This window comes from Tursiops truncatus, chromosome 1 (assembly GCF_011762595.2).
Source record: "Tursiops truncatus isolate mTurTru1 chromosome 1, mTurTru1.mat.Y, whole genome shotgun sequence".
Lineage (NCBI taxonomy): Eukaryota > Metazoa > Chordata > Mammalia > Artiodactyla > Delphinidae > Tursiops > Tursiops truncatus.
Genome location: NC_047034.1, coordinates 39,885,483 through 39,899,917, shown reverse-complemented (window position 1 = coordinate 39,899,917; position 14,435 = coordinate 39,885,483). Strand labels below are relative to the sequence as shown.

At 35.7% G+C, this 14,435-nt stretch overlaps 1 protein-coding gene across 7 annotated transcripts in view; it reads left to right on the top strand.

Moving 5' to 3' along the window:
* Nucleotides 1–14,435, top strand: part of LPGAT1 (lysophosphatidylglycerol acyltransferase 1) — a 73,831-nt gene that overhangs the window by 46,818 nt on the left and 12,578 nt on the right. For all 7 annotated transcript variants that reach the window (XR_012331054.1, XM_073803098.1, XM_073803093.1 and 4 more), the window contains exons 5-6: nt 2,004–2,277; nt 6,420–6,546. Coding sequence is in view for 6 of the 7 variants with exons in the window: in XM_073803098.1 (XP_073659199.1) it covers nt 2,004–2,277; nt 6,420–6,546 (401 nt within the window). In the remaining variant the exon portion in view is untranslated. The remainder of the gene's footprint in view (nt 1–2,003; nt 2,278–6,419; nt 6,547–14,435) is intronic.

The following is a 14,435-nucleotide window of genomic DNA, read 5'->3' as shown; positions in this document are numbered from 1 at the left end:
CGTAGTAATTACATAATGAATTGCTGGTGAATCTAATTAAGCCTCTTCTGAGCATCACAAATTCAGAAATAAGCTAGAAGTGTGTAGAAAAACTTCTAAGCTCTATGAAAATAGGTCTCCCCAAACACATATATTATACTTTGCTCCAGACAGTTTTTTTAATATTTATTTATTTATTTAGCTGCACCAGGTCTTAGTTACAGCACACGGGATCTTTGTTGTGGCATGAGTACTCTCAGTTGTGGCATGCATGTGGGATCTAGTTCCCTGACGTGGGATCTAGTTACCTGACCAGGGATCGAACCCAGGGCCCCCTGCACTGGGAGCACAGAGTCTTAACCACTGGACCATCAGGGAAGTCCCCTCCAGACAGTTTTATATACAAAACATATTTTTGTTTTTCATATTCTGTGTAATTGTCTAGTTTTTTCTGGAAACACCCTTGGTTTTTCTGAGCAGAGAGATGGAAAAAAGCAGGCACTGGAACCCTAGGAAGAATTGGGAATGGGGATTGGCCACAACAAGGTTGAGACAAAATAAACAATGATCAGAACAACTTAAGGAAGAAACTAACCTCATATCTTAGAGTGTCACTGGAGGCGAAGACAGGAGAGATTTACAAATTCATTTCTGAAGTGCAAAAATTTTTCCCCTGTTTGATAGTAATAAAAATCTATAACATGGGGGAAGGGGAGAGAAAAAAAGTATTAATGTTAAAGAAAATCTCTTGGGACTTTGCTACTAAACATTTTTGACAAGATATTTCCAAGAATATTAAAAATATTTTACATGTACTCTAGGGAACTTAAAAGTAAAGCTTAATTATAATCAATTCAATTCTGTAAATTAGCTAAGAAAATTGTTACTTAGTTTGCATTTAGAATAATTTAGTCTAAAGACTGAAAGTGTACAAATTATTTTGGGGAGCTTCTGTAATTGTGTTGGCTGGAAAATTATTAGCGAATTGACCATACTGAAAGGAAGAACCTTCTTATATTTAGTCATGGGTTTTGGGCTTTCCTAAAAAAGCTTCTAGGTTCCTCTTTTCGGTCTCCAAGTTATCCTCTTTCCTCTCTTTCCCTCACAACTAAGATCCAGTCTATCAGAATGTCCTGTTAGCTTTCAGATTTTTCCCTGAATGTGTGCACCTCTCATCGATATCCCACAGTTGAATCTCATCAAACTCCCTTGTCCAGACTCTACAGGAGTCTCCTAACTTATTTCCTGTAGTCTTTTTGTTACTGGAGCCAGCAGATTTTTTTTTTAAGTAAATAAGATCATGACTCTCCCTTTTTGAAAACTATCTAATGATATTGCATCCCAAACTACTACTTAACCAAGCTCAAGGCCTTTCTTATATGTCCTCTGCCTCTCTCTGCAATTTTCAGCCACACTGATCTTGCCACAGTTCTCTGAACATGCCAAACATGTTCCCACCTCAGGGCCTTTGTCCTTTTTCTCCTCGTCACCTGGAGTACTCTGCCACTCATCTTCACATGGTGTATTCCCTCACATTATCAGCTCTTTGCTCAAATTTCACCTCCTTGGAGCTGCTTTTCCTGACCCTGTTGAGCTTCTCTAGTCTCTTACTTTTCTTCCTAACCTTATCACCAGTTGCATTTGTACATATGCACATATACATATGCATATGTATTATATATCTTCCCCATTCAAGTAAGCTTCGTGAATGTCTCTTACTTCTCCATCTCCAGGACAGTGCCTGGCAAGTAAGTAGTAGGTACTCAGTCAATACTCACTGATGATGAATGAATGAACTTTCGGGGGCAATTAGAGCAATTTTTTTCTGCAGGGGGAAGGGTTTATTTATGTAAGTGCTAATAACTTACTTTTTCCAGTATGGTCAAAAGGGGAAGTAAGTGGGGGGAAATCACTATTCTAGCCTATGATTGGGATTTACTCTAGAAGCAGTTATTTCTATTTAATTTTACAGCCTTTAAATTTCAAATGTGACTGTACTTACTCTATGTGTGTCTACCTTCTAGGGAAAATCTCATCGTGACCAACAGCTTCTTCTTCTCAAGAAGCACCTAGAAAATAATTACAGGAACAGAGATCGAAAATGGATTGTTCTGTTTCCAGAAGGGGGCTTCCTCAGGAAGAGGCGAGAAACCAGTCAGGCATTTGCCAAGAAAAATAACTTGCCATTTCTTACACATGTCACTTTGCCAAGGATTGGGGCAACAAAAATTATTCTGAATGCACTTGTAGCACGACAGGAAAATGGAAGTCCAGCAGGAGGAGATGCTAAGGAATTAGGTATGATGGTTTTTAGCATTTTTTTCTTTTCTTGGAATTAAAGGATTTTCTGGAGTTCCAGAAGATAACATTGTTCTTTTTTATATTTATAATTTTTGTCAAACAGAAATAATACTGAGGGAGAAGATGAAAATATAACTTTTTAATGTTTCTACAAAAGTAGTCCATGCTTACAATAATTTATTCAAATAATATAGGAATGTATAAAGTCGAAGGTATCTCTCCCTTACTGTACACCTTACTCGTGGCCATTCCCACTGCTGCAGTCAACATTCCTGTAAATATCCTTACAGATTTGTGGAACATGTCTGTAGTATTAATTCGTAGAAGTGGAATTGCTGGATTAAAAGATACAGGAATAGAAATGACAAATTTGAGAAACTAATCATAGATATGCAAATGGAATTATAATGATTTATATTTTTTGCAGTTATCAAATTTAGAAAGTTTTTTTGTTTTTAATACAGAGAATGAGTTTAATGAAGTTTGGCAGTATTTACTAAGAGCCTTAAAATGTTGATAAATTACTCAGTTATTCTACTGCAAATAATACTTATCAAAAGGGAATGATCTGAAATACTGGCAAAGTAGTTTATCACAGCATTATTTCTAATGGCAAGAAATTGGAAATAGCCAGAAGAGAGAACAGATGAGTAATTATTAAATATCCATCTAACAGAATACAACACAGCCATTACAAATGATGTTTATTGGCTTGGAAAATTCTTATGGTCTATAATGTTAACGGGGTAGGAGAAACATACAACTCTTGTGTAAACAATATGAGCTCAAATATGTAAATAATAAGGCAGTAGAAAATCAGTGAAAGGAAAGATTTCAGAATATTAGCAGTGATTGCTTCTCTGAGTTGTAACATTATGGATAATTTTTCTCCATTTCTTAATACTTTTCTGAATTAAAAAAATATAGTCAGTATGTATTACTTTTATGGCCAGTAAAAAGTAAACCATACTCAAAGATGCAACTGTGGACTTCCCTGGTGGTTAAGAAATCGCCTGCCAATGCAGGGGACACGCGTTTGATCCCTGGTCCGGGAAGATCCCACATGCCACGGAGCAACTAAGCTCGTGTGCCACAACTACTGAGGCCTATGCTCTAGAGCCCGTGAGCCACAACTACTGAAGCCTGTGCGCCTAGAGCCTGTGCTCCACAACAAGGAAAGCCACCGCAATGAGAAGCCCAGGCACCGCAACGAAGCCACAACTAGAGGCAGACTACGCGCAGCAACGAAGACCCAGTGCAGCCAAAAATAAATAAATAAATAAATTTATTTATTTAAAAAAACAAACAAAACTGAACAAAAAAAGATGCAACTGTCTTGGAGACAGCCTAGTGAATTGTGCATATTTGCAGAAGATATTTGTGCCAACAGCATGAAGACTGTTTTGAACTACTTCATCCAAGACACTATGAAAGTTTGGTGATAAATTATAAATTAAAAAGCTGAAAGAAACTTAATAGGCCTGTTTCCGTAATAACATTTTGCTATTTCTTTTAATATTCTTCAGATAAAATAAAATGGGAATGATTGGCCCTCAGAAATATGTGTTATTTTAGGTGATGGTAAGGACCAAACATGGAAATAATGCCCGTGAGATTGTGCTGAGCTTTCCTTTCATTTGTTTTTTCCAAACAGCTGCCTGGCAGTCAGCTCTCTTAATGTTTCATCATCTATTAAAAAGACAAATTGAAAGAGTCTTTTAATAGAAAAGGAAGGTTCAGAATAGCTTCACTGCTGGAGAGACACTGTGGCAATGTCAGCCAAGCCAAAGCTTGAAGGCAAAGGTCTTCCAAATAGGATTAATTGTGCTAATAAATACCGCTGCTTTTAAGTAGTTTTACCCAGTCAATACCCTGTGGTCTAGATCTCAGAGAAATGAATGGGCGCTTGTCATACTGATTACACAAGAGGGAAGAAAAATGGTTTTTTCTTTTGGAGAGAAGCAATCTCTGTTTATAACCAAAGTGAAATTGTTTATTACTTATCTTACCTTAGTTAAAATTTAGGCCTCTCGCCTTCTGAGATGGCCCACACTCTGTCTGTGGAGTGTGATTCTCCCAGGGCCAGTCTTGCTTTTCGAGATGGACAGCATTCTGTCTATGGAATGTGTATCTCTCTAAATAAATCCACTTCTTACCTATCAAGAAAAAAGTTTTTATTCTAGCAGCTTAGGAAAATCATAAGAAATTTTAGAAAACCGTATACCCCAAAACTAGTTTTACTTAGATTTTACCATTTGCTTCTCTGCTTTGGTATGGACATTTTGTGTTTTATTTTCTTTAGTTTTCATACTCACTATTTAGTATTTTATTCCATATAAACAAAAACCATGCCTTCATGTCTGTTTTAATGTGAGGTCCGTCCATACACATATAAAAATTAAGTTGTATCTAATTAACTTTTAAGTTTTTATGTATTTATTTTGGCCGCCCTGTGCGGCACGTGGGATTTTAGTTCCCTGACCAGGGATTGAACCTGTGCCCCCTGAAATGGAAGTGCGGAGTCTTAACCACTGGACCGCCAGGGAAGTCCCTCTAATTAACTTTAAAAGGATTAGTATTCTTTTGTTTATTGTATGATTTAATAGATATTAAACTGAACTCTGGTGATTTTTCCCAACCATTTTATTATAAAAATTTTCAAACATACATAAAAGTTGAAATAATTTTGCAGTTAATATCCATGAGCTGGCCAACTAGATTTTATAATTAACACTTTACTATATTTGCTTTATCACATCTCTCTCCATCCTTCTATCCATCTATTAGTCCATCTTGGTTGTATTTTTTTAACGCATTTCAAAGTAAGTTGCAGACATCAGTGTACTTTACCCCTAAACATTATAGCATGTACATCACTGGTAGCTTGTTAAAATGTGTCTCTTTACATACATTCTGTTCCTTTAGCAATATGTTATTTAAAAATTAAATTTTTTAAGCTTACGTCTTATATGATTATTTCTTCCCTTTCAGAATGTTGTCTAAAATTTTAAAAGAATTTAAGGCCAGTTTTTAATTATTTGATATTTTAAGTAAAATATTATTGATTCCTACTGTACATTTGGCCTTATATTTAAAAATAAGTTTTATTTTTTTAGGGATCCTTTAAATACTTCAAACAAAGGGTAGACCATTACACTTTAAAGTCTAGCTATCAGCGTTCTCTTTGAGAATTCTCGTCTCAATTCTTTTATTTAACATCTTTATTGGGGTATAATTGCTTTACGATGGTGTGTTAGTTTCTGCTTTATAACAAAGTGAATCAGTTATACATATACATATGTTCCCATATCTCTTCCCTGTTGCGTCTCCCTCCCTCCTACCCTCCCTATCCCACCCCTCCAGGCGGTCACAAAGCACCGAGCTGATTTCCCTGTGCTATGCGGCTGCTTCCCACTAGCTATCTACCTTACGTTTGGTAGTGTATATATATATGTCCATGCTTCTTGCTCAACTTTGTACTCCGTGCTGGGAATAAAAACAGCGCGCAGAGGACCAAAGTAAACAGAACTTCCCCAGCCCCTCTCACAACGGTAGTTACCTGTTGTACCTACCAAAGGGTAGACAGATTTATTGCTTTATTTTTATATAACTCTTGCTAAAATGGAAGGAGTTTTTTGTTTGTTTTGAACAAGAGCAGCAACTGATGATCATGTGCATCAATAAAATGCTTAATTTTATTACCTTATTTCAATATTTATTAATGCCTCCCAAGTATCACAAAACTTGGTGTTTCTATTATATTGTGTTATATTTAGTGAGTGGAGTTTTTTGTTTTAAGGTCTGCTTTTCGCTTTTGTGATGTGATACTTTAGCTACTGACTTTTTTTGTAGGCCAGTTTTTATGAGAGATAAAATGTAAATTAGACCTTGATACTGCATAATTGTATTGAATGCTTAAATGATGCATGTCCAATAAACTATAGCACTCTGTTGTTTAATTTGTTTGAGATTCAGCCATTTTATAATGTAATAGGAAATGCTTAATTTCATCCTAAAGAACAGTAACGCCAAAGTTCATTCTCTTAAAGCAAAGGATATATCAGTATGCTTTATAATTCTGTACTATGTTATTTGCTGCAAATAATATAAAAATTGATCCAATTTTATATTGTTCTCAGACAGCAGATCGAAAGGCCTCCAGTGGATAATAGATACAACCATAGCTTATCCCAAAGCTGAACCCATAGATATTCAAACCTGGATCCTTGGATACAGGAAACCAGTAGTCACACATGTACATTACAGGTAAGAATTACACATTAGTACTCAGCGTAAAGCCAACATAAAGTACTATCTCAGGACATTGTGAATGTTTTAATATTAAATTATAATTGATAGTGAAAACAGTTGGCTCAAAATCATTCTTATGCTGAATTTTTAATATGAAAATATCATTTGAAGTAGTTATTTTCACTGAGTGATAAAAGTCTCTAAAAATGGCATTCTAGAGGAACTATGATTATTTGATCGCCTGACACTCTTGAGTGAAAGTAATTAACTTAAAGGGCAAATATCAAGGATAAATATGTACTCAACTGGGGTAAGTAGATTTGTATTAATAGAAATGGAATTTGTTTTTAAATCATTAAGTCATGTAAGATTTTCTAAATGATTGAATTGATAATTTAGCAATGACTTACACTTCCAAATTTTTAATATTTTAATATGCCTATGTCTTTTGCATGAACAACAGCAAAACCATTTATTGAATATTCTGCAACAACTCCTTGAGATTTTTTTAATATAGACCTTTCTTTTTTTAAAGTGTTTGAGGTAAATGTGTATAGGTATTCATATCAAAAAATGATGCTGATAGGACCTGGATAGAATTGATTGCTTTATAAGCCATTTATCTCCTCGTCAAAGATCTCAACACATGGCAACTAAGTTACTAAGGGAGTAGTTGGTCCCAAGGAAGATCACAATTGCCACAAAAGCCTGCCTTTAAAGAGGAAAACTACTCAAATTACATATCCATTGGAAGTAAATAGGTAACATATTTTCATAGGTGTAAACCATTAGAGTTTTCAAATATAAAAACAAAGTTAGGGCTTCCCTGGTGGCGCAGTGGTTGAGAGTCCGCCTGCCGATGCAGGGGACAGGGGTTCGTATCCCGGTCCGGGAAGATCCCACATGCCGCGGAGCAGCTGGGCCTGTGAGCCATGGCCGCTGAGCCTGCGAGTCCAGAGCCTGTGCTCCGCAACAGGAGAAGCCACGACAGTGAGAGGCCTGCGTACCGCAAAAAAAAAAAAAAAAGTTAACCATCACAATAGTCTACATAGAAAACCCAAGAAACTGAGTTCACCTTCTATTTATAGAGTTTAGCAATCTTGATATAAAATCATCACAGAAAAAAATCAATATTATCCCTTTTTACTGACATAAATAGAAAATGTAATTTTTTTAAAGATACTTATCTGAGAAGCAAGAAGACTATAAAGTATCTACCAATAAAACTTAAGAAAAAATGTAGAAGACTTTTATGAAGGAAAATATAAAACTGCATCGAAGAACATAAAAGACCTGAATAAGTGGAAAGAGATACTGTGTTCATAGAGGGGAAGGCTGAAAATTATAGAGATGTCAGTTCTCCCAAATTAATCTATAAATTTAACATAATTGCAAATACATTATATCCAGGAGGATTATGATCAGAATCCAGGAGGGTTTTTCTGGAAACTTGACAAATGGTTCTGAAATTCATTTGAGAGAGTAAAGATAAATGAATAGCTAAGATAGTGTTGAAGATGAACAAGACAGAGGAATTCTTCCTACCAGATGTCAAGGCTTAGTGTAATTAAAGCAGTGTGGTATGAGGGCAGGGTCAGATCAATGGAAAGATTAGAAAAGCCACATTTACTTGGGAACATGTGTATGATTGATGATTTTCTAATTATATTTCTTATAGTTGATAGTTATAAAGGTGATATTTGAAGCCCATCCCATAAAGTAGTGTTACTTCTTAGATACTGCATTTAAATTCTGAAAAACACAATCAGCGAGACATCATATACCATATTTCACCCATTAAGATACATATTTTTTCACATGTTAACATCTCTGAAACTGAGAGGCATCTTAAAAACCAGTATAATAAAGGCTTAGTTATAATTTAATTGTATATTTGGCATGCAGCACTTAAAAGTCCAAAAAGTAATTGCTACCTCTCCCCTGTCCCACCCCATCCCCCCAGAAAAGGCAGCACAGTGACTGCTGAATGGTTGGTATTTGACTGTTGACAGTGAATGCCTCTGGGGAGGGACTCTTACTTCTCTTTGTACTATTTTAGGCCTTTTTTTTTTGTTTTTTACAGTGTGAATGGATTAATTGAAAAAAGAAATTGCCCACAATTTAGAATTTTGGTTTAATAATCATTTGAGTAATTGCAACAAAAGCATTTTCGTCGGGTAGTTATAAGAATTTAATAAGTTCACATTTAAAATGCATACTATTTAATAGATACCAAATAGATTTTACCCCTTTCAATCAAGGTATTGAAATGCTCAAATTATATAATCTAGATTTTCATATTCTAGTGTTTCATCCATAATTTTTGTGAGGCTTAAATTTCTATAATAATTTTTTAGTATAAAATCTAGAATAAAGTAGAATATAATTAATATAGTAAAAATCAGTTATTCAACATAATGAGGTTTCACGTCACCTTTTCCCAGTAACTGTGAGTAACACTAAAGTGGTTCACACCTAAGTGGTATACACAGGTACTAATGATGCAGGTTTAGAGGTTTACCACCCTCAGCCCTGGCCCCCAAATTACTTACCTGGGAGTGAGGTCATTAGAGTGCCTCTTGAACTAAAAGTGGCTTTTTTCCCCGGGAGAAGGAAACATTGTCCTATCTTCAGTTTTTCTTATGGGCCTTTTGTCTATCAGCACTTATAATTATTGCTCATTTCACCTCTACTTCTGATTCTCTTCTTCCTGTCTGCTTTTCTTGTCATCTCTTGTTTTCTATTGCTTTGCCTCTGGGCCCTAGCTTTTCCCTGGAAAAGGCTGGATGTTTTAGTCATAAGTCACTATTCAAAGCTTCCAGTTGGAAAATGGAAAGTTACACATTAAATTTAATCTTCAAGTTTTTAGTTCTGCTTGACTGATTTTATTTATGTTCACCACCCCCAAGTTCTTTTCTCTTTTCTGCCCCAGCAGTTGTTTTCCCTTTTCTTTAAGAAAACAAAGCATTTTAGTTTGGCACCATTCAGGATGCTGATGGTATTAAATAAGTGGTCTTAATTGAGGTTTGACTATATTATGGATTGAATTCTGTGTTTCTGTAATGAAGTTGAAGATTTGAAAGAGGCGAATCATCATTTCAAATAAGATAAAATCTCTATCCTCTAGTTAGAAGATATGCTTAATTTCTTCTCAAATGTTTATAAGAAGTTATAGATATACATGAAAGAAATTTTTAATGTTAACATAGAACCAAGACATAACCTAAAATCTGATTTGCTAAGTCATTTTTCAGTATATGAATCTGGACATAATAAGCTTTGGAAATGAAGTGCTCTATCCCACCTTGTTGGCCCTCTGGGGGCTCACCACGTCTTTTTTCACTTTCAGATTTCTCTAGAGTCAAGGACAATGCCTGCCATTGGTATTCAAAAAATGCTTTTCGTTTTCTAATTAAGTTTTGTTGGAAATATTATGTCCCCCAAATTTTCAAAAAACTTCTTAGAGTTTAACTTTTAAGTGAATAGTGGTTAAGCATAACTCTCGCTGATCATTATTTATATTTTAGTTACTTAAAGTCATTGGATTGGATCTGAGAAGTAGAAAGGGCTAGCTAGGTCTTTTTGTCTAACCTTCCATTTAATACAGGAATACACACACAAACACACAGAGATTACTTAAGTATAGACCTTCTCTAGGAGCCTGTTTTTAGTCCTCTTTTTTTTTTCCTGTGGAGGTTGAGTCCATAATAGGAGACTATGTAGCAGTGGATCCTCTGTAGGTGTACCTCCAGCTCTCAGTCTTTCTGCCAAGTTCCAAATCCTCACTTAACTTCCTTGCCTCCACCTGGATACCCTGTTGCTTCTTCAAACCTAATATGTCTAGAACTGAACTCATTTTCCTTCACACCAACTTGTTTCTCCTGGCTTTCCAATTGGGGTTTATGGTGACATCATTCTGCCCTCACCCAGAATAAAAATTTTGGAGTTCTTTGACTCTTACACTTTAAAATTTTATCCTCTCTCTCAAATCCAGCCACCATTTCCTATGAAAGGTACCTCTGCAATGTTTGTTTCTATTCCCTCTTCTTATTTCAATGCCATAGCCTAGCTCAGATTTCATTACTTCTTACCTGGAGTATATTTGCCTATTAAATATTCCCTTTATTGACAACCCTCAGAATGGGAGAAAATATTTGCAAACGAAGCAACTGACAAAGGATTAATCTCTTAAATATACAAGCAGCTCATGCAGCTCAATATCAAAAAAAACAAACAGCCCAATCCAAAAATGGGTGGAAGGCCTAAATAGACATTTCTCCAAAGAAGACATACAGATTGCCAACAAACACATGAAAGGATGCTCAACATCACTAATCATTAGAGAAATGCAAATCAAAACCACAATGAGGTATCACCTACACTGGTCAGAATGGCCAGCATAAAAAATCTACAAACAATAAATGCTGGAGAGGGTGTGGAGAAAAGGGAACCCTCTTGCACTGTTGGTGGGAATGTAAATTGATACAGCCACTATGGGGAACAGTATGGAGGTTCCTTAAAAAACTAAAAATAGAACTACCATATGACCCAGCAATCCCACTACTGGGCATATACTCTGAGAAAACCATCTGTCATACAGAATGAAGTAAGTCAGAAAGAAGAAAACAAATACCGTATGCTAACACATATATATGGAATCTACAAAAAAAAAAAACAAATGGTTCTGATGAACCCTAGGGGCAGGACAGAAATAAAGACGCAGACGTAGAGAGTGAACTTGAGGGCATGGGGAGGGGGAAGGGTAAGCTGGGATGAAGTGAGAGAGTAGCACTGACATATATACACTACCAAATGTAAAATAGATAGCTAGTGGGAAGCAGCACATAGCACAGGGAGATCAGCTCAGTGCTTTGTGACCACCTAGAGGGGTGGGATAAGGAGGGTAGGAGGGAGGAGTATGGGGATATATGTACACATGTAACTGACTCACTTTGTTATACAGCAGAAACTAACACACCATTGTAAAGCAATTATACTCCAATAAAGATGTTAAAAAATATATTCCCTTTTGATATTGATACTTCACCCTGTGTTATTTATTTCACTGCTATTCTCCTCTTCCTAAAGCATGGTACCTTTTTTTTTGTTTCTTTTCTTGTTTCTTTATTCCTTTGTTTCTGTCTTTTTTCTTTTCTTTTTTTTGTTATAGACATTGGTGGGACACTTGGCAAAATTTGAATGTAATCTGTAGATTGTAGATTAGGTAATAGTATCAGTGTTGATTTCCTGATTTTGATCATTGCAGCATGGTTATATAAGAGACTGTTCTTGTATTTAGAAAATGCTCATGGGAGTGTTCAGGGGGCACACCATCTGTAACTTACTCTCAAAAATTGAGGAAAGATCATATATATACATATATATATATATATATATATATCAGAAAATATATACATCAGAAAATATATATATGGAGAAAAAGAATGATAAAGTAAATATGGGAAATAATGATATTTGGGGAATCTGGGTGAAGCATATATATGAATTCTTTGCACTATTTTTGTAACTTTTCTTTGAGTCTGAAATTATTTCAAAATAAAAATTATTTTAAAAGTCATTAGGGAGATATGGAAAAATCTCTGTACCTTCCCCTCAATTTTGCTGTGAACCTTAAACTACTCTAAGAAAAAAAGCCTTAAGAAAAAATTTTAAATGTCATTAGACTCATGGAAAACATAATAGTGATTCTCTTAAGCAAATATACCAATCTTATATTTTGCTTACTGTATAGTTCAGTTCATTCAGCAAGCATCTGTGTCTCAAAGGATGTAATACGAAAAAAGATATAATAAATAAATTTGAGGTGTAAACAATGCCATCTCATTGTTTATGCCCTCAAGTGGCATGTTAGTTTGCTATGGCTTTGACTCTTTCAAGGAGCAGGACTCAAGGGGAAGGCGTAACAGGCTCAATTGTCCCTGACTGTGAGGGGAAGCAGTAGTCTAGGTGCTGAGTATTTGCCATCTCCCTTTCTACACAAACCTTAAAAAGTCACTCAAAATTCTCTCCTATATGACCCTAGGTTTGCTACCTTAGAGCCTTGGTTTATTCCTCTATTAAAGTGGAAAAAAGTTTATATCTGAGTTGCTGAAATTGTTTTTCACATAGCTGAGTGGGGTTTTTTTTAAACCTTTCTAGTGGGTGCAGGAGGAAGCTACAAATACTACGTTTTAGAATGTTGAGGATGAGGCCTGAGCAGCTTACCTAAGGACGATGGCTCAAAGCAAAACTTCTGGGAATTGAGTGCTGGGAGATCTTCTGATACGTTAAATTTGACAGGATCTGTTCTTGTCCATAAATCTATTTTTGGTGACAAGTAGTTTCCGCATTTCTGAGTTATTCTTGTCATACCAGCCCTGCTGGTGTCAGTTAACTGTACCTGTGGTATTGTGGCTGTCTCCAGATGGTACCTCATCATGTTTTATGCTGGCGGATTACTTTGCATTTAATTCAGTTCAGCAAACTTGAGTCCCACAAAGGAGCAGGCACTGATGTGCACATGGGTATGCAAAGATGAGTATAGCACAGTCTGATAGAGGAAACAGACACATAAGAAAATAAATAGAACATAAACTAATAAGCATAGTTATGAAGGACAGAGTTGGCACTGAGGAGGAATTATTAACTGTAGGAGAGGAGGAGGAGGAAGCCAAAGGAGCAGACGACAAAGGTAGAAGAAAGCCAAATCCTTATCTTCCTTAATAGGAAGTCAATGAATACACTTTAAATTGGACAGTCTAGCATGTTTATAAGCAATGTGGAAGTGAACAGCAAAAGAAAGTTGAAAGGGGTTGTATCTGGGGAACAGGGATCTGACGAGGGAAAAAATAGGTCTATTATTTTTCGTTGTGAACCTTGTACTGCTCTGATTCTTGAAAGCTATATGCATATTGTTACTCTGTTAAAAATTTGTTTTAAGTTTTTTAATCCTACTGACTCTTTTAGGACAACTCAAGTGATGCCTTTTCCATGTAGGCTATATCATAAGTAGACATGCACACCCCTTCATTTAAACTTACAGAGAAATTGTTTAAACTCCTTATATAACATTTACCACATTCTGATTTTAGACTTTTTGCTTGTCTGATCCCTCTGCTAGGTTATCAGGTTTTAGAAAGCACAAACAGTTTATCTTCTTCAGTGCTTATTAGCTCCTAATATGTAGTTGGCATAATTGAATTGAGGATTTAGCCATGGTGTTTGTTAGCTCACGTTTGGGAGTCTTTGTGGCATGAAAATTCTAGTGAGAATGTATAGGTGCCAGCTAAGCATTATTTTATATCTTTTTGTGAAAGTATAATTTATCTAGTGCTCTTAAATCTAATACTGTGGATTTTGGTGGAATACTCTGTGTTTAAGAGCACATTCTGGATTACTGATAATAATTTTTATTTCTTGAAAATTAAGAGCTAAGTTTTCATTGGATAGCTATTGGTATTGGAAAGATTTGTTTCTGTTATTTATTTATATCCCACAAGAACTCCTTTTATTTGATTCCAAGAGGACTGGTATTCAGTGCATTTGACACTCTGCCATATTAGAAGATTAGTTGTTTTAATATTTTAATCCCATGGTGACCAAAGAATCGGAGTAATAGAGGTAGATTGCTGTTGAGGGAGCATTTGGTCTGCCCTCCTGGCTGCCTCCTAAGGCAAGAGAATGTCCCAGCTGCTCTAGGCGAATGGAAGGGTAGGTTTTCGGTTAAAACACAGCCCCACTCCCACACTCACCCCATTTAAAGCAATAGGTACTTCACCAGCCTCACCATATTCTTTCAAGAGTTTAATTGGTAAACCCAAACTTCCTCTATTAATTCAGCCTTATATTCAATGTCACTTTTCTCCTTATAAAGCTGCTTTAAGTACTATTTCAGGAAATCAGGA